Genomic DNA, 16,683 nt, shown 5'->3' on the forward strand with positions numbered 1-16,683 from the left:
CATTTTATTTTTACTTTTTTATTTCTGGTAAATAAAATAAAATGATTATTAAAGGGATTTTTATTTCTTTTTACATTTTAATTCTTGTGGAAAAAAAATATATAAATCGTGGTTTTTAGATTTAAAATATAATTTTTATAGCTGTAAATGTGTTAATTTTAATGTAAGAACAATCATCTAATTTTAAAATTTATGTTTTTTTACCGTTTTCAAATAATTTTAAAATCTAAGTTAAATTATTTTTTATTTTAAAATTTTAATAAAATTTCAAATATGGTGGTTTAAAAATATTAAGACTTAAATAAATATTAATTATTATTTCTATAATATTGGCTTAATTCCAAAGTTTTAAGTAACCATTACAATTATTTTATACATTTTAATTAGGCATTTGAATGAATAAGTGATGTTTTGAATAAAGTTTTAGATTAAAAAATAAAGGCATGCTTTTATTATTATTTTTTAATATTTCTCTTAATTAAGTTTCTAAATTTTAATTATATATTTATTAATAGATTCTTAATTTTTAAATTAAATTCCATATTTATCATATTTTAAGATTAACTAATAACATAAAATAAAAAATTTAATGTCTAATTTGATAAATTTTTATTTTCTACCTAACATATTTATTAATTAAAAAAAACGTTCGGTTTATTTGATATTTTTAAATTTATGAGATCTATTTTACAGGGTTGGATTGTGAGCTCTATTCGGGTTACACTTTTGGTTCACCATTCAAACAAACTCGAAATTTCGGGTTGGTCCAAAAGATTTTCTCAACCCAACTCATATACACTCTTAACACAAATCCCCTCTAGGTTGATGCGTTGATCTCGGTTCTTGTTTACTAATGACCAACGAACACAAATTTTCTATTTACGATCATCACGAGTAACAGTCTTCATCAGCTACTAAAAGTCTTTCTCTGACATTCTACCCAACGAGTCAATCCTCTTATAACAACTCAAGTCCACCTCTATATTCCCCTCACAATCTACTCCCTTCGGGGTCAGTGTCCTTGTTGTCACACTGCACGATGTCTAGCTCTGATATATTTGTAATAAACCAAACTCACTGCTATCCGATATTATTCGTTTTGACCTGTTACGTAACATTGCCGTCAGCCTCACAGTTTTAAAATGTAAAACCGGTGCTAGTCGGGGGAGGACGGGAGAAAACAAATAAATGGCTCTCTTGTAATTTCTCATAGCTAAAAGTACACACACAACGTCTCGTTCTTCTCTCTCTCTTAATTAATTAATTAATATTAAATTTTTTTATATATATATAGGCTCATTGGATCTTATAATAACAACACATTTTCTCACTGATTTTCTCGACGAACGAACCTTATTCGACTTCCCACCATTTTTTCACAGTTCGTCGTCTTCTTCCTCTTCTCCGATCTTCATACGCTCTGCTCTGAATCTACGATGACATCAGGGAACAGAATGCCGACTTGGAAGGAGAGGGAGAATAACAAGCGGCGTGAGAGGCGCCGCCGTGCCATCGCCGCTAAGATCTTTCTCGGTTTGCGAATGTATGGCAACTACAAGCTTCCCAAGCACTGCGACAATAATGAGGTCCTCAAAGCCCTCTGCAATGAAGCTGGATGGACTGTTGAGGAAGACGGCACTACCTATCGGAAGGTACTTCACTCTTCTTCCCCCGTTTTTCGCGATCGCTTTGATTTATTTCAAATGTGCTTTGTTTGATTTGATTCTTTCTTCGTTCTTTCCCTTTTCAATTTCTAGCTGAAATTGAGTCTGTTGGATTAGGGATAATTGGTGGATTAATTGATTGATTTATTGATTTATTGATTTATTGATTTATTGATTTGAAGTTATTGTTTCTGTAATTGCTTCGAGTATGGATCGGAATTTGTGAGAATGGTGCTAATGTGATTGGCCGGTGTTAGGTCGTTGGATCTCTCTCTGTAATTTTACGATATTCTCCACACATAATTTTGTACCAAAAAATTTGGTACTGATGGAATTGTTGTCTGCATTCTGGAAGCGAGGTTGGGCGCAAATTGGTATGATTAGGGGAATTTTGGAATCATGGCCCTGTTTGAGAGTCCAACGGTCAGCTCTCAATCTCAATTCTGTTGACTGCTTTACTTTTTGATTGGAGCCCACTATGAGATTCTCTTTGGTTCAGTCCTTAGTGGAAGACGACGAGGAATTCTCTGAGTTTTTCAGACGCCAACACAGAGATGTTTCCAACACAAGGAAATGCTTCTTCGAAACCATCAAAATTGACCTCCACTTGTCTCTGAAAGTTTAGCTACTTTCTAGGAATGAGTTCGTTCTTTCTACAGCCAAATTTTCTCCTCGATTAGAACTCTATTGTCTACTTTTTTTTGGCTTCATTAATTATCCAAATCCCCTGCTAAACTTCTGTAGAAACACAATGTTTTTAGGTGCCCTTCTCAGCAAATGATGCCATTAAGCTCAAGAAAGCTTCAATGTCCAGTTCTTCTCTGCACCCACCCAACCCACCCACTGATCTTTTCCTTTTAATCTCCCTTTAGTTCAGCATGCTGGTGTACAGTGGAAGGATTTCAGTGTCTGCAATTTGCTAGCAGTATCATGGAGCAATTACGGTCCCTTTTCCTTTTCGCTTGCTTTCTTTTATCTTTTACAAAATCAACTAATGGCCACCCTTACCGAGATTCTCGGGCTTCATTGAGAGACTTTTTTTTCTTCCAGTTAATTGAGAGCACAGCTTGATAATGGTGCTGGGCCAGAAAGCTTTGTGAAAATCTTCATTCCATTCAGCCCAATGAATATTTTCAGACCAAGAATTCACGATTCTTCTCGACTACCTGCGTTTTTTTAATATAAAAAGCAAACCTTTTCGGTTCTTTTCGACATACTCCGTTTTCTTTTTAGCATTATAACACAAGGGACAACATGTATGGGGTCTTTTGTGTGTCTTTTGGCGTTACTTGTATTTGCTCATCATATTCGTCGATCTTTTATGATTTGAAACAACTTTCTTAGTTATTCATCAATCTTCTAATCGTTGAAACTGTTTTGTCCGGATTATATATGGATTCTTCCTTATACTGTTTTACTCAAAACTTTGATGACCAGAAAAACTTAGGATGCCTTCTTTTTCAGCAATTGCTGTCGATTGTCATTCAGAACTGATAATCAATTGGCATTTCAACAGGGATGCAAGCCTGTGGAACGTGATATCATGGGTGGATCAGCTTCTGCAAGTCCATGTTCATCGTACCAGCCGAGCCCATATACGTCTTATAACCCAAGTCCTGCATCATCTTCCTTCCCAAGCCCCACCTCTTCCCGTTACGCCATTATAGGCAATGGCAATACTGCCGATCCCAATTCCCTCATCCCATGGCTGAAGAACCTCTCCTCAGGTTCATCATCAGCTTCTTCCCGGCTGCCTCATTATAATCATTACATAACTGGCGGCTCTATAAGTGCACCTGTCAGCCCTCCGTCGAGCTCCCCAACCGCTCGAACACCCAGAAAACCAAATGATTGGGACAATCATCCTGCAGCTGCTCCAGCTTGGGCAGCACAGCACTTCTCATGCATGGCGACCCCGCCAAGCCCTGGGCGTCAGGCATGGCATGATAGTATGCGGATTCCTCAAAGTGGACCATCTTCTCCAACCTTCAGCCTTGTGGCAAGGAATCCATTTGGATTCAAGGAGGCAATGTCTGCTGGAGGATCTCGTAACTGGACTCCTGCACAGAGTGGGACATGCTCGCCCACGGTCACTGCAGGCGCCGATCATACTTCAGATGTTCTAATGACAGATGAAAGTGTGGCGGAGTTTGCCTTCGGAAGTTGTTCTGTTGGGTTAGTGAAGCCTTGGGAAGGAGAGAGAATTCATGAGGAATGCATCTCTGATGATCTTGAACTTACACTTGGGAATTCAAGAACAAGGGTTAATCCAGTTACATCCTCTTAAATTCAAGTTTGGCAACTTTCATTGTGACTATAAGTTGTTCGGTTGATCGTTTAATTCTTTCCTTGATAATCTATTTGTTGTTCTTGTTCCTTCCAAAAGAACCAAATTCCACTAATGATTGCTGAAAGGGATATTTCATTGCCATATATTATTCAACTGGATGTCAAAGTTATACATGTAAAATACTTGGGCCACTTGTTTTACACCTTTGCCCCATTTTTTCTGTACATTATGGCACAATACAATAGATTACGGTATAATATTTACAGAAACAAAGAATGATAGTAAAGAACTGTACAGGTTTGTGTGCCTAACCAAGCAAATGGTTCAGCTGAATGACACTCCAGAAATTTTCTCATAAAGTGGATAAAGCTGATTAATTTACGCCGAGCTTCATCATTTATCAATCTTCAGATATAGATCGGCGAGAGCGCTATACAGAATGGCAGCTGCAGGTGGTCTTGGGAGTGAACCGAGGAGAATGTCGTTGGCAGTTATTGACTGATTGCCGTAGAATCGAGCATTTTCTCGTGTTCGAGTGGTAACAATACTTCCTTTTAGTGAACATCCAACAAATGCACCTGCAAGTGATACAGAAATGTTATTTACAATCAGCTCGTGTAAACTCGAAGTGACATGAGCTCGTATAAACTCCAACGTTTTTCAAACCAAAATATCGTTTCCGAATCATGGAATACCAGAAACAGCTCAAAAAACAATGTACGTTTGGAAACGATTGATGATAGATATGAAGAGCAGACCTTTACTACAACTATATGTATAACAGGAGCCAAAACCACCGTCACCAGCTCGTACATCGGCTTCAGCTGTCCTTCCGATGACTCCAACTGCAGCGCTCACGCCAGCCCCGATTGCCAGATGCATATGACCACTGAATGCATTGACAGCATCAATTGTCCGCAAGACGATTATAAAGTCGGTCAGTTCTCCTCCAATCTGTGTTAAGAGAGGCAACGGCCAAATTGTAGGTTAGACGTTCACCGAAGAAGAGATCAGGATGTCACAAATTGATTTGAGGAACAACATTAATTCAGTATTTACTCCTTTATTGCATAAACGCCAATAAAAAAAATTAAGCATTATCTGATCCAAATTTGTTTTAAACCCCGTTTAGGAGTGTCAAATTAAATGTCATTTCGCTTCTAGTTCTACTTAAAACTAAATCTAGAAAAGGTAGTTTTCATAGCCCGCGACTAACCAAACCCTCGCCTTCTGCATCTTGGTCATGTAACATGTGAGATCTCACACCAATTGGAGAGCGGAACGAGTTCCAACGAGGACGCTGGGCTCCAAAGGGGTGAATTGTGAGATCCCACATTGGTTGGAGAAGGGAACAAAGCATTCTTTATAAGGGTGTGAAAACCTCTCCCTAACAGACGAGTTTTAAAACCTTGAGGAGAAGCCCGAAACGGAAAGCCCAAAGAGGTCAATATCTACTAGCGGTAGGCTTTGACTATTACAAATGATATTAGAGCCAGACACCAGACAGTGTGCCAGCGAGGACGCTTGACCCCGAAGGGGGGTGGATTGTGAGATCCCACATCGATTGGAGAGAGAAACGAGTGCCAGCGAAGACGCTGGACCCCAAATGGGGGGTGGATTGTGAGATCCCACATCGGTTGGAGGGGGAACAAAACATTCTTTATAAGGGTGTGAAAACCTCTTTCGAGCAAACGCGTTTAAAACCCTTGAAGGGAAGCCCGAAAAAAAAAGCCCAAAGAGGACAATATCCGTTAGCGGTAAGCTTGGTTATTACCTAACATTTCCACATAACATTTCCACATGTAGGATAAGCAATAGCAGAGGGATCTCTCTCTCTCTCTTGTTAATGCTTTAAAAAGAGAAAAACTTGAACTACTCTCGTGAGTGGTTAGAGAAGAGTTGCAAACCTGAGCTCCCCAGCCCATACCAATAGTTGAAATTGCAGATGGAGGAGACCACGAGCCATCTTCTCTACGTGCAACTACGAGACCCGTTCCTACATTGTAAGTCACCACTGCTCCCACTTTGACCGCAGTAACAATTGCTAGACCTTTTGCTTGTCCTAGAATTGCATCTGGAATTAGCTTCTCAGGCTTTAAAGAACCCACCTGAGCAACAAGAAAACACAGAAAACGTTTAGGAAAACTTGATATATAGGATCGTGGTAAAATGTACTTTTGATCCCCGAGGTTTTGATTTGATGTCTATTTGGTCCCTAAAATTTCATAAGAAACGCTTTAATCCCTCAAGTTTGTAAAATGATTCAATGACTTAACCTTTAACTTAAAGGAATTGTGACTAGACCGTTATCTAGTGACGTGCATTAGCTAACATCTAAAAAATTGTTGTTCTTCCTCTACAACTGTCCTAGCCCTCCAATACCCATCACAGTCCAGTCCTGTGGCAGCCCAGTCGCTCATGGCTGTGGCAAGCCACCACTTCGGTCTAAAATTTTGCAACGACCCGATAATTTTTTAAAGAAACCCCACATACATCGTTCTTAAAATCTGAACTGGCATCCATCAACGTTGTTATATCTTTTCAATTTACCAAATTACATCATCCTAGAATTCGAGCCCTCCCATTTCAATTTCGTCGTCTATTTAAACTCTCAAGTGGTAATCCATTAGGTTTTTTCTCTTTGTTTTAGGTTGTTCACCACCTCTTCGAAAAATGGTCACAATGGCCGATCTCTTTGAGTGTTGCATTTTTCTTCTACTTGGTTCATGAGCATTGCTCACTTTACACAAAATTGTTGTTGAGCATAAGCTCTCATGGTTTTGCTTTGGGCTTCCCCAAAAGGCCTCATACCAATGGAGATGTATTCCTTTACTTATAAACCCATGATCATTCCCTAAATTAGCCAACGTGGGACTCCCTCCCAACAATCCTCAATAATCCTCCCCTCGAACAAAGTACACCATAGAGCCTTCCCCTGAGGCCTATGGAGACCTCGAACAACCTCCCCTTAATTGAGGCTCAACTCCTTTTTCTAGAGCCCTCAAACAAAGTACACCCTTTATTCGACACCTAGTCACTTTTGACTACACTTTCGAGGCTCACAACTTCTTTGTTCAACATTTGAAGATTCTATTGACATGGCAAATTTAAGGACATGACTCTGATACCATGTTAGGAACCACAACTCTCCACAATTGTATGATATTGTCCACTTTGAGCATAAGCCCTCATGGTTTTGCTTTGGGCTTTTCCAAGAGGCCTCATACCAATGGAAATGCATTCCTTTACTTATAAACCCATGATCATTCATAAATTAGCCAACGTGGGACTCCCTCCAAGCAATCCTCAACAAAAATGTGTTGGGCGTTTGGGAAAGTATGGTTTTTAGGTTACATGATTTGAAGTGGAGTTATCTCTTTTTCTCAGGTTTCAGCTAAATTAGTTGCTTTTATTGTTCTTTGGCTGGTCTAGTCGTGATGGTGGTGGTCAACAACGGACTCGTGTTTGGACTTCGATAGAGAGAAGTATTAGGACTATCAAAAATGAATTATTCGAACTCCTTTTTACTTTTGAGGAATGTTCAATTCGAAGCATATGTATCAACAACTAAAAGAAGATTGAGCCCGAAAAAGAAACAAATAAATCCTTCCAAACATAAACATAAAAGTAGTGACAGAGAACATACTAGAGACTTCAACACTTACCTTGTTATAAGCTCGAATGGTGTTTGTTGCTTTATAGATCTCATATTCCATTGACTGTCCCCAAGGAAAGTTTAACCATGACCTTAATGTACTAAGGTCCGTCAGGTCTTGGGTTGGTAGCTGTGCAGCGTTACTCACTTTGTCCATTAAATATGGTTGCACAGATTCAAGCCGTACATTACATACATCGCATACTCGTTGTGGATCTGCAACACGAAATTTTACAGGCAGCAAGCTCCTTCCTCTGGAGCAACCCCCACAAAATATTCCACCACAAAATCGGCAATGGTGCCTGGAGCACATGATTGGATGAAACTTCACACCACATAGCATGCAAGAAGCAGCAGCACTATCAGACAACCATCTAGGAGGCTCAGCTTCAAGAATTTCCTTTATATTTCCAAAATTTGCTTCAGTAAGAGAATGAGCCAATTCATTCAAAGCTTGCTCCACAAGATGGCTAGATATCCATGAAAACCTACACCCATTGTTACTCGTGGAAGCCAGCGAACCAACTTTTCCTCGAGCTGCAAGCAACATTTCTACCATCACATCCCACATTGTCAACTCTTTTTCTCCCTCAAAGCACTGGCTCCACCCTGATTCGCTTTCAGGAAAGCAACCGCCGTTTAAGTGAAAACCTTTGGCCCACTCTTCATGATCAGTTTCAGACATGGGTGGAACAGAAATGGGTATCCAGACTCCAGTATCTTCCAACAGAGGCGAGTCGTAATAGAAGCAATTTCCCCTGTTCTGATCACAAGATTTTTGCACTTCCCCAATGCTTTGGAGTGACTCAGAATCACTGTCCCTAGGTTCAACAATTTTTTCACTTGAAGAACACGGGGGGCCTAACGAAATGTACTGCTCTCGAAAAGAATCAAGTTTTGGATAGCCCTGCAAAATATCATCATCATATGAATTGGAAACAAACATATAAATAAATTCAGTTCTGAAGCTTTATATTGGTTATCTGCACCATAATAGAGTGGTTCTGTAAGACTATTTCGAAATACACTGTCCCAAATCCCATTCTACGGCTCTACAGTTTTCGAAATACTTAAAGAACACTGGGGGCCTAACGAAGTGTACTGCTCTAAAAAAGAATCAAGTTTTGGATAACCCTGCCAAATATCATCATCATATGAATTGGAAACAAACATACAAATTCAGTTCTGAAGCTTTATATTGGTTATCTGCACCATAATAGAGTGGTTCTGTAAAACTATTTCAAAATACACTGTCCTAAATCCCATTCTACGACTCTACGGTTTTCGTCTCGATCGAAAACTTGAGAATAATAAAATTTTCCTACAGCTCGAACAAGAAAACATGCTTTAATATCAAATATCAACAAGGAATCAAACCAGCACCAAAATATTTGGGAAAAACCAGAACTACCACCTAATTGAACCGAAAGATATGCATAGGCTTACCAGAGGAGAAGGGGAACTGTCAGAAATAGAATCCGGATGGAGCTCGGGAAAATCGGAAGCCAAAGTTTCGATTGCTCGGGAATTAGTCGGAGAAGACGGATGTTTCTCCTCCATCGAAGAAAATTATGAACCAAGCTCCGAGTATCAAGAACGATCAATCACACGCAGACAAATAAATCCCTGAAAAATCAAAAAGAACAATAAAATTGAAGAAATTGAAGAAATTGAAGAAATTCCAAAGGATTCAAAAGGAAGATGAAGAGATAAACAAATGGGTCTCCGTTCTTGTACGTCTCTCTCACTCTTACGTTTCTATGATTACAGTATAGAACCTTTGGCGTCGATGGGAATCTATCTTGGATCACAATTTAATGGAAGAACTGTTGTGAGCAACCTTGAAGTTGTGAATTTGTAGTTCGTATGCTCTGTACAAAAATACCTAATTTGATGAGAGGGAGAGACAACCAATGCTGCAAATTTGCCTCATCATTCTGTTTTGTGGATTGTATTAATAAAAATATTTAAATTTTTTTATTTCATCTTTAAAAAAATCCCCCAAGTTTTAATAATACTTTTTTAGTTTTGAATTAAAACTAAAAAAAATATTTCAAAACTAAAAAAAATATTCTTAAATTTTTAATAATAAACTTTTTTTTAAATTAATTAAACATATATATATATATAAAACTAAAAAAATATTCTTAAATTTTTAATAATAAACTTTTTTTTAAATTAATTAAACATATATATATATATATATATATAAAACTAAAAAAATATTCTTAAATTTTTAATAATAAACTTTTTTTTAAATTAATTAAACATATATATATATATATATATATAAAACTAAAAAAATATTCTTAAATTTTTAATAATAAACTTTTTTTTAAATTAATTAAACATATATATATATATATATATATAAAACTAAAAAAATATTCTTAAATTTTTAATAATAAACTTTTTTTTAAATTAATTAAACATATATATATATATATATATATATCGTATTTTTAAAATTTTACGAGTATTCTTGAACTTTAAAAAAAAATTAAATGATATTAAGAATTTTTTTTAAAGTTTAAGAGTGTTTTTAAACCACTAAAAGTTTCGATATTTTTTAAATATTTTTAAAAGAAAATTTATTCTTATTTTTATTAATTTAGCTTTTTATTATTTTTTATTATTATTAATTAAAACTAAAAAAAAATATTCTTAAATTTTCAATAATCAACTTTAAAAAAAATTATTAAACTTATCAACTTTAAAAAAATATAAAAAATATATTTATAATTTGTACTAATTTTTAAATTAAAAAAAAATTAAAGAATATTAACAAAAGTTTTTAAACTTTAAAAACTTTAAAAGTATTTTTAAAAATGCTATAAAAATTAGATAGTATATTTAAAACAAAGTATTAATTGTATTAAAAAAATTTATTCTTATTTTTATTAATTTAGTTTATTTAAATTATTATTATTATTATTTTAATTAAAACTAAAAAAAAATATTCTTAAATTTTCAATAATAAACTTTAAAAAAATTATTAAACTTATCAACTTTACAAAAATAAAAAATATATTTATAATTACTAATTTTTAAAAGTAGTAATAAGATAATAAAAAATGATGTTAGTAGTATTTTTAAAATTTTATGAGTATTTTCTAATTCTGTTATTAAATCTGAGAGTATTTTATAAAAAAAAAAATATATAAAGAATATTAACCAAACTTTTTAACCTTGTATTTTTAAAATTGGTGAGAGTATTTTAAAATGAAGTATTAATGATATAAAATATATTTTTAAAAGGAAATTTATTCTTATTTTTATTAATTTAATTTTTTTTATTATTTTTTAATTAAAACTAAAAAAATATACTTAAATTTTTAATAATAAACTTTAAAAAAAATTATTAAACTTATCCACTTTAAAAAAACAAAAAATATATTTATAATTTGTACTCATTTTTAAAAAGTAGTCTTAACATAATTAACTTTTATAAAAATAAAAAATAAAAAATAAAATGGATGATAATAGTATTTTTAAAATTTTATATGTATTTTCTGAATATATTATTAACGGAGTATTTTTAAAATTTTTTAAAAAATTAAAAGAATATTAACCAAACTTTTTAAAATTTAAAATTAAAATAAAGTATTTATGGTATTAAAGATGATTTTGAAATATTTTTAAAAGGAAATTTAATTTTTTTTTTTTAATTTGGTTTTTTTTTTTATATAATTTTTATTGTTTTTTTATACTGCACTAATTCTTAAACTTGCTCTAGAACATGCTCAAGAACACTCTGTAATAGTTGTAGCTGTGGGATCTGGATTCCCACAGCTTTTCCACCATTTCCATGGGAAGGAGCTTCCATCTTCACACGCCACTCTCCATTTTCCTCGTCTCCTTCCTCTTCTTTTCATTCATCTGCGTCTCAAGTAATGCCTTATCCGAGACTCGCAAATTCAACTTACCCAGCTCCGATCGGGGTTTACTGAGCTTACAGAGAAGGAGAGATCGTCGGATTCCTAATTGCGGCGAAAAGGTTTCGGCTCTACAGTGCTCGGAGACCCCCAATTGCCGGTGGTGCCGGAGTGATGCCATCGATGATACCTGCTTCTCCAGAGCTGAGGCGTTGAGATTGCCCCAACAGGTCTTTTCATGTGATTGAAATTCTTCCCTGTCTCTCTAATTTTTCTCGAGATCTGTTGCTTTCCGGCTGTCGGTCATTGGATTTCTTGATCTCTATGTTCATGGTTGCGTTGGGTTTCTAAGAAAGATCAATACAATGCCGATTGTCGTTAAGTTTATTTGAGTTTATTTTAATCTAAGTTAAGTTGCGGATTGGCTGGATTTGTAATATGTATTACAGACTGTATTGGAAAATTTGAATTATAAGGCTATAAATCTCTGTTCATGGTGGTTTCATCTTAGCATTCAGATGAGTTTTCTTTATCAACTGAGTTTTTTCTGTTCTTTTGTTGTTCTTAAGCCTCACTTCCAAATGCGACTTAGTTACTGAATTACAACGACTAGCTAGATCCTTTCGAAGTGAAACAATGCATGTACTACTGAGTTGTAGAAGTAAAACAAATCTTCTCAAGTCTTAAGTCTGTAACTTTCACATGTGAAATCAGTTTCCTGTTTGAAGAGGTAGATATTTGCTATGGATGCTTCTTTGGGATGAAATTTTGTTTTCTGTTGATTTATTAGTTAGTAGAGGTGTCAAAAACTGAAAATACTATGTGAGATCCCACGTCGGTTGGAGAGGGGAACAAAACATTCCTTATAAGGATGTGGAAACCTCTCCCTAATAGACGTGTTTTGAAACCGTGAGACTGACGGCGATACCTAACAGGCCAAAGTGACAATATCTGCTGATTTATTAGTTAGTAGAGGTGTCAAAAACTGAAAATACTATGTGAGATCTCACGTTGGTTGGAGAGGGGAACAAAACATTCCTTATAAAGGTGTAGAAACCTCTCCCTAATAGACGTGTTTTGAAACCGTGATGCTGATGGCGATACGTAACAGGCCAAAGTAGACAATATCTGCTAGTGGTAGGCTTGGGCTATTACAAATAGTATCAGAGCTAGACATCGGGCGATGTGTCAGCGAGGATGCTGGGCTCCCAAGGTGGTGGATTGTGAGATCCCATATCGGTTGGAGAGGGGAACAAAGCATTCCTTACAAAGGTGTACAACCTCTCTCTAATAGATGTGTTTTAAAACCATGAGACTGACGTGTGTGCCAGTGAGGATGCTGGGCCCCTAAGGGGGGGTGGATTGTGAGATCCCACATCGGTTGGAGAAAGGAATGAAGCATTCCTTATAACGGTGTGAAAACCTCTCCCTAACAGATGTGTTTTAAAACCGTGAGGCTGACGGCTATACGTAACTGGCCAAAGTGAACAATATTAGCTTGTATGGAAATAAAGTAAGCAGTCAAAAGTTGTGAGATTGCCTAGGTATTTACTCAAGAAAGTCGTGGAATTGTGAAGAAACAAAATTTTCAGACTCTTGCATGTAAGAAAGAGTGTGGGATATTACAGAGTGAAGATTTCTGAAGTCAAATTTCTGTTATTGTGAGAAGTTAAACATATATCTTAGGACTTTCAAGGAGCTAGAGAAGCCATAGGTATTCTATCAAAGATAGACATCTGATCTATGCCTATATTTTTACCATTATAAACTGAAACATCACCTGGATAGTCATGTAGAGCAATAAGCGCTGCAACTAAACCTGCATTGCTTGCTATTGTCGGTTCAGTAAACCAAGGTTTTTCCCTATCGTCTGAGAAGTGGTCGAACTTGTCGGGTCCTGCCACCATGGCTCCTATAAGAAGATTTGGATTTGGACCCTTAGATAACAGCCATCTATCTCCTTCAGTACATGAATAGAATTGACCATCCCAAGGAATTGAGGCACCCCTGTGGTGGACATGGGTGGGGTAGTTGTTTCCGTAGCCGACTACATAGCTCATTTTCATTGGATTGTCTCCAAGTATGTAGTTGAGCTGAAAATGTTGAACACTATTAAATTCTTATATCTAAACTGAAGGATTTTTATGTGAATGTTTCTAAAATATGTTAGGTCTTGTTTCTAATTAGACAAGTGTGAAAACTTCTTTGGAAACCGGAAAATAATGGTTCTCAAAATATAGTATAAAACTAGTTTTACTTTCCTCCCTTCTCATAATGTAGAACCTTTTGTTTCTAAAATCAACTTAACTGGAGATGGTGAGATCCACGATCAGTTGGAGAGGGGAACAAAGCATTTCTTATATTGGTATGGAAACCTCTCCCTAGTGGACATGTTTTAAAATCTTGAGGAGAAGTCCGGAAGGAAAAACCCAAAGAGGACAATATTTGTTAGTGGTGGGCTTGGGCTTGGGCTTGGGCTGTTACAAATGGTATTAGATCTAGACATTGGGCGGGGTGTGCCAGCGAGCACGCTGGTCCCCAAGGGGGATGTGGATTGTGAGTCCCCATATCGGTTGGAGAGAGGAACGAAACATTTCTTATAAAGGTGTGGAAGCCTCTCCCTAGTAAATGTGTTTTAAAACCTTGAGGGAAAGCCCGGAAGTGAAAACCCAAAGACGACAAAATTTGCTAGGGGTGGGCTTGAGCTGTTACAAATAATATCAGAGCCAGACATCGGGTGGTGTGCCAGCGAGGACACTGGGACCCTAAGGGGAGATGGATTGTGAGATCCCACGTCGGTTGGAGAGGGGAACGAAACATTCTTTATAAGGGTGTGGAAACCTCTCCCTAATGGACACATTTTAAAACCTTAAGGAGAAGCTTAGAAGGGAAAGCCCAAAGAGGACAATATCTGCTAGCGGTGAGCTTGGACTGTTACAGATGATTTCGGGGAATGTTAGTACAATCTACATTTTCTATTTTTGGATATAGAAGACTAAGAAAATAGTTCTGCACTTGCCTGAGACCTGGAGAAGGCCTTCAACTTTTCCAGAGAAAAGCCAGGATTGGCAAAAATGCAACTCATATAAGATGCTCCCAAGAGATCAAGATAATCACTGTACAATTTACTGAGGAATGATGCTGTTGCAGCAAACTGTAGTGGTGCTCCATCAGCAGGCCTTGGGAGGATCAGTCCACCTATATTCATGATTGAAAGAATAGCTTATTACTGGAAACAAACCTACACATTATTTCTATGGATGGTAAGTTTATACGATCTATGAGATCCGAACAGATGTTTTACCAGGTGTCCTGTTGAAGTGTTGCTCAATGAGATAAGAACACATGAGGATCTCTGTCATGTTTGACGATGCTCGTAGGACATGTTCGTACGGGTAGCCAATGTCATGAAAATAGAGAAGGCGTGTCAATAGTACCTATTGAAAGAGTAGCAGTGTAAACCTTCCATCTTTTATTAGAAATTCAAATAAGACTTCGATTCAAGTTACCGCTGTTGCACTGAACTTATTGTTCCAATCGAAAATCCCTTGGTCAATACTTGCTACCTCGGTCCGTGCTAACTGAAACCGGACAGCATCAGTAGAATATGCAAGATATGAAGCGTTTCCGGTTGCAAAGAACAACCAAGTTCCTGCCCATATCAATTCATCCATGAAACCTGATGAGTTGTAGAAGTTTCTTGCTTCTCCTCCACATGAATCAACTAAGGTATAAGTTCCTTGCTCACTTGGGTCTAATGTAGTCACTTGCTCAAACAATTTCTCTGCAGCTTTTGCTAATTCTCCTGAATAGTTGTTATCTTCTTTGAATACTAACGATGCAGCCGATAATGCTGCGACAACCTCTCCAGCGAGATCTGAAGCCCGGGCATCACACTCTGAAACAGGTCTCGTATATCTCATATCTTCTGGTCTTTGCCAGCAGTTGTCATTATTTTGAGCCTTACTATCGTTACTGACAGATCCTACCTAGCAACCATGAATTAGAGATACTGTTGAGTAATAAACTGCACTGTGAACATCTTAATTGTTCTTATTGAGAGGTCATATGACTTACCTGAGAATATATTATGGTTTGATCAAAAGTTGCATTTGGGGCTACAAAAACTTCGAGTAAAGACCATTTATTATTTTATTATATTATTTTGAGCCTTACCGTCGTTACTATAACAGCTCAAGTCCACCGTTAGCAGATATTGTCCGTTTTAGCCATTTACGTAACGTCGTCAGCCTCACGATTTTAAAACGCGTCTGCTGGGGAGAGGTTTCTACACCCTTATAAGGGATATTTCATTCCCCTCTCCAATCGATGTGGGGTCTCACAATTCACCCCCTTGGGTGCCAGCGTTCTCGCTGGCACACTATTGGGTGTCTGGTTTTGATACCATTTGTAACAGCTCAAGCCCACCGTTGGCAGATATTGTTCGCATTATCCCGTTACGTGTCACTGTCAGCCTCACATTTTCAAAACGCGTCTACTAGGGAGAGGGTTCCACACCCTTATAAGGGATGTTTCGTTCCCTTTTCCAATCGATGTGGGATCTAACAATCCACCCCCCTTAGGGGCCAACGTCCTTGCTGGCACACCGTTCAGTGTCTAGCTCTAATACCATTTGTAACAATCCAAGTCCATCGCTAGCAGATATTGTCCATTTTAGCCCATTACATATCGTCATTAGCCTCATGATTTTAAAATACATCTGCTAGGGAAAGGTTTTTACACCCTTATAAGGGATGTTTCATTTCCTTCTCCAATCGATGTGGGATCTTACAATTACCGACAGTTCCAACCTAGCAACCATGCATTAGAGATAGTGTTGAGTAATAAACTTGTCATTGGAAGATTCAATATTGTGGAATAACTGCACTGTGAATATCTTAATTGTTCTTATTGAGAGGTCATATGGCTTACCTGAGAATATATTATGGTTTGATCAGAAGTTGAATTTGGGGCTACAAAAACTTTGAGCAGATAATCAGTTCCCCATTTGATGATATCCTTTACATGATCAAGCTCATTCATGTCTGCATACTTAGGATGATACTCAATCACACTCCAGCTTAAAAGAGTAATGGTATAAGCTGTAGGGAAAGTGAACTTGATGTTATTTCCAGAATCGTAGAAACCGCCGACTAGACCATCTGGTTTACTGCTTGAAACTCCGTCGTCCAAGCCCGA

At 36.8% G+C, this 16,683-nt stretch overlaps 2 protein-coding genes across 2 annotated transcripts; one reads left to right on the plus strand and one right to left on the minus strand.

Moving 5' to 3' along the window:
- The first annotated feature begins 1,305 nt into the window (after positions 1–1,305).
- Positions 1,306–4,099, plus strand: LOC111456748 (BES1/BZR1 homolog protein 3-like). Its single transcript, XM_023098731.1, has 2 exons — positions 1,306–1,652; positions 3,181–4,099. Exons 1-2 carry the CDS (start codon positions 1,437–1,439, stop codon positions 3,949–3,951), a joined length of 987 nt encoding a protein of 328 aa, XP_022954499.1. The 5' UTR covers positions 1,306–1,436; the 3' UTR covers positions 3,952–4,099.
- Positions 4,074–9,534, minus strand: LOC111456746. The gene is made up of 6 exons (XM_023098727.1): positions 9,364–9,534; positions 9,056–9,235; positions 7,620–8,516; positions 5,862–6,062; positions 4,713–4,908; positions 4,074–4,532 (listed from the first exon to the last, which is right to left on the minus strand). Exons 2-6 carry the CDS (start codon positions 9,167–9,169, stop codon positions 4,348–4,350), a joined length of 1,593 nt encoding a protein of 530 aa, XP_022954495.1. The 5' UTR covers positions 9,170–9,235; positions 9,364–9,534; the 3' UTR covers positions 4,074–4,347.
- Between the last annotated feature and the right edge of the window lie 7,149 nt (positions 9,535–16,683).

Source organism: Cucurbita moschata, unplaced genomic scaffold, assembly GCF_002738365.1.
Source record: "Cucurbita moschata cultivar Rifu unplaced genomic scaffold, Cmos_1.0 Cmo_Scf00019, whole genome shotgun sequence".
NCBI lineage: Eukaryota > Viridiplantae > Streptophyta > Magnoliopsida > Cucurbitales > Cucurbitaceae > Cucurbita > Cucurbita moschata.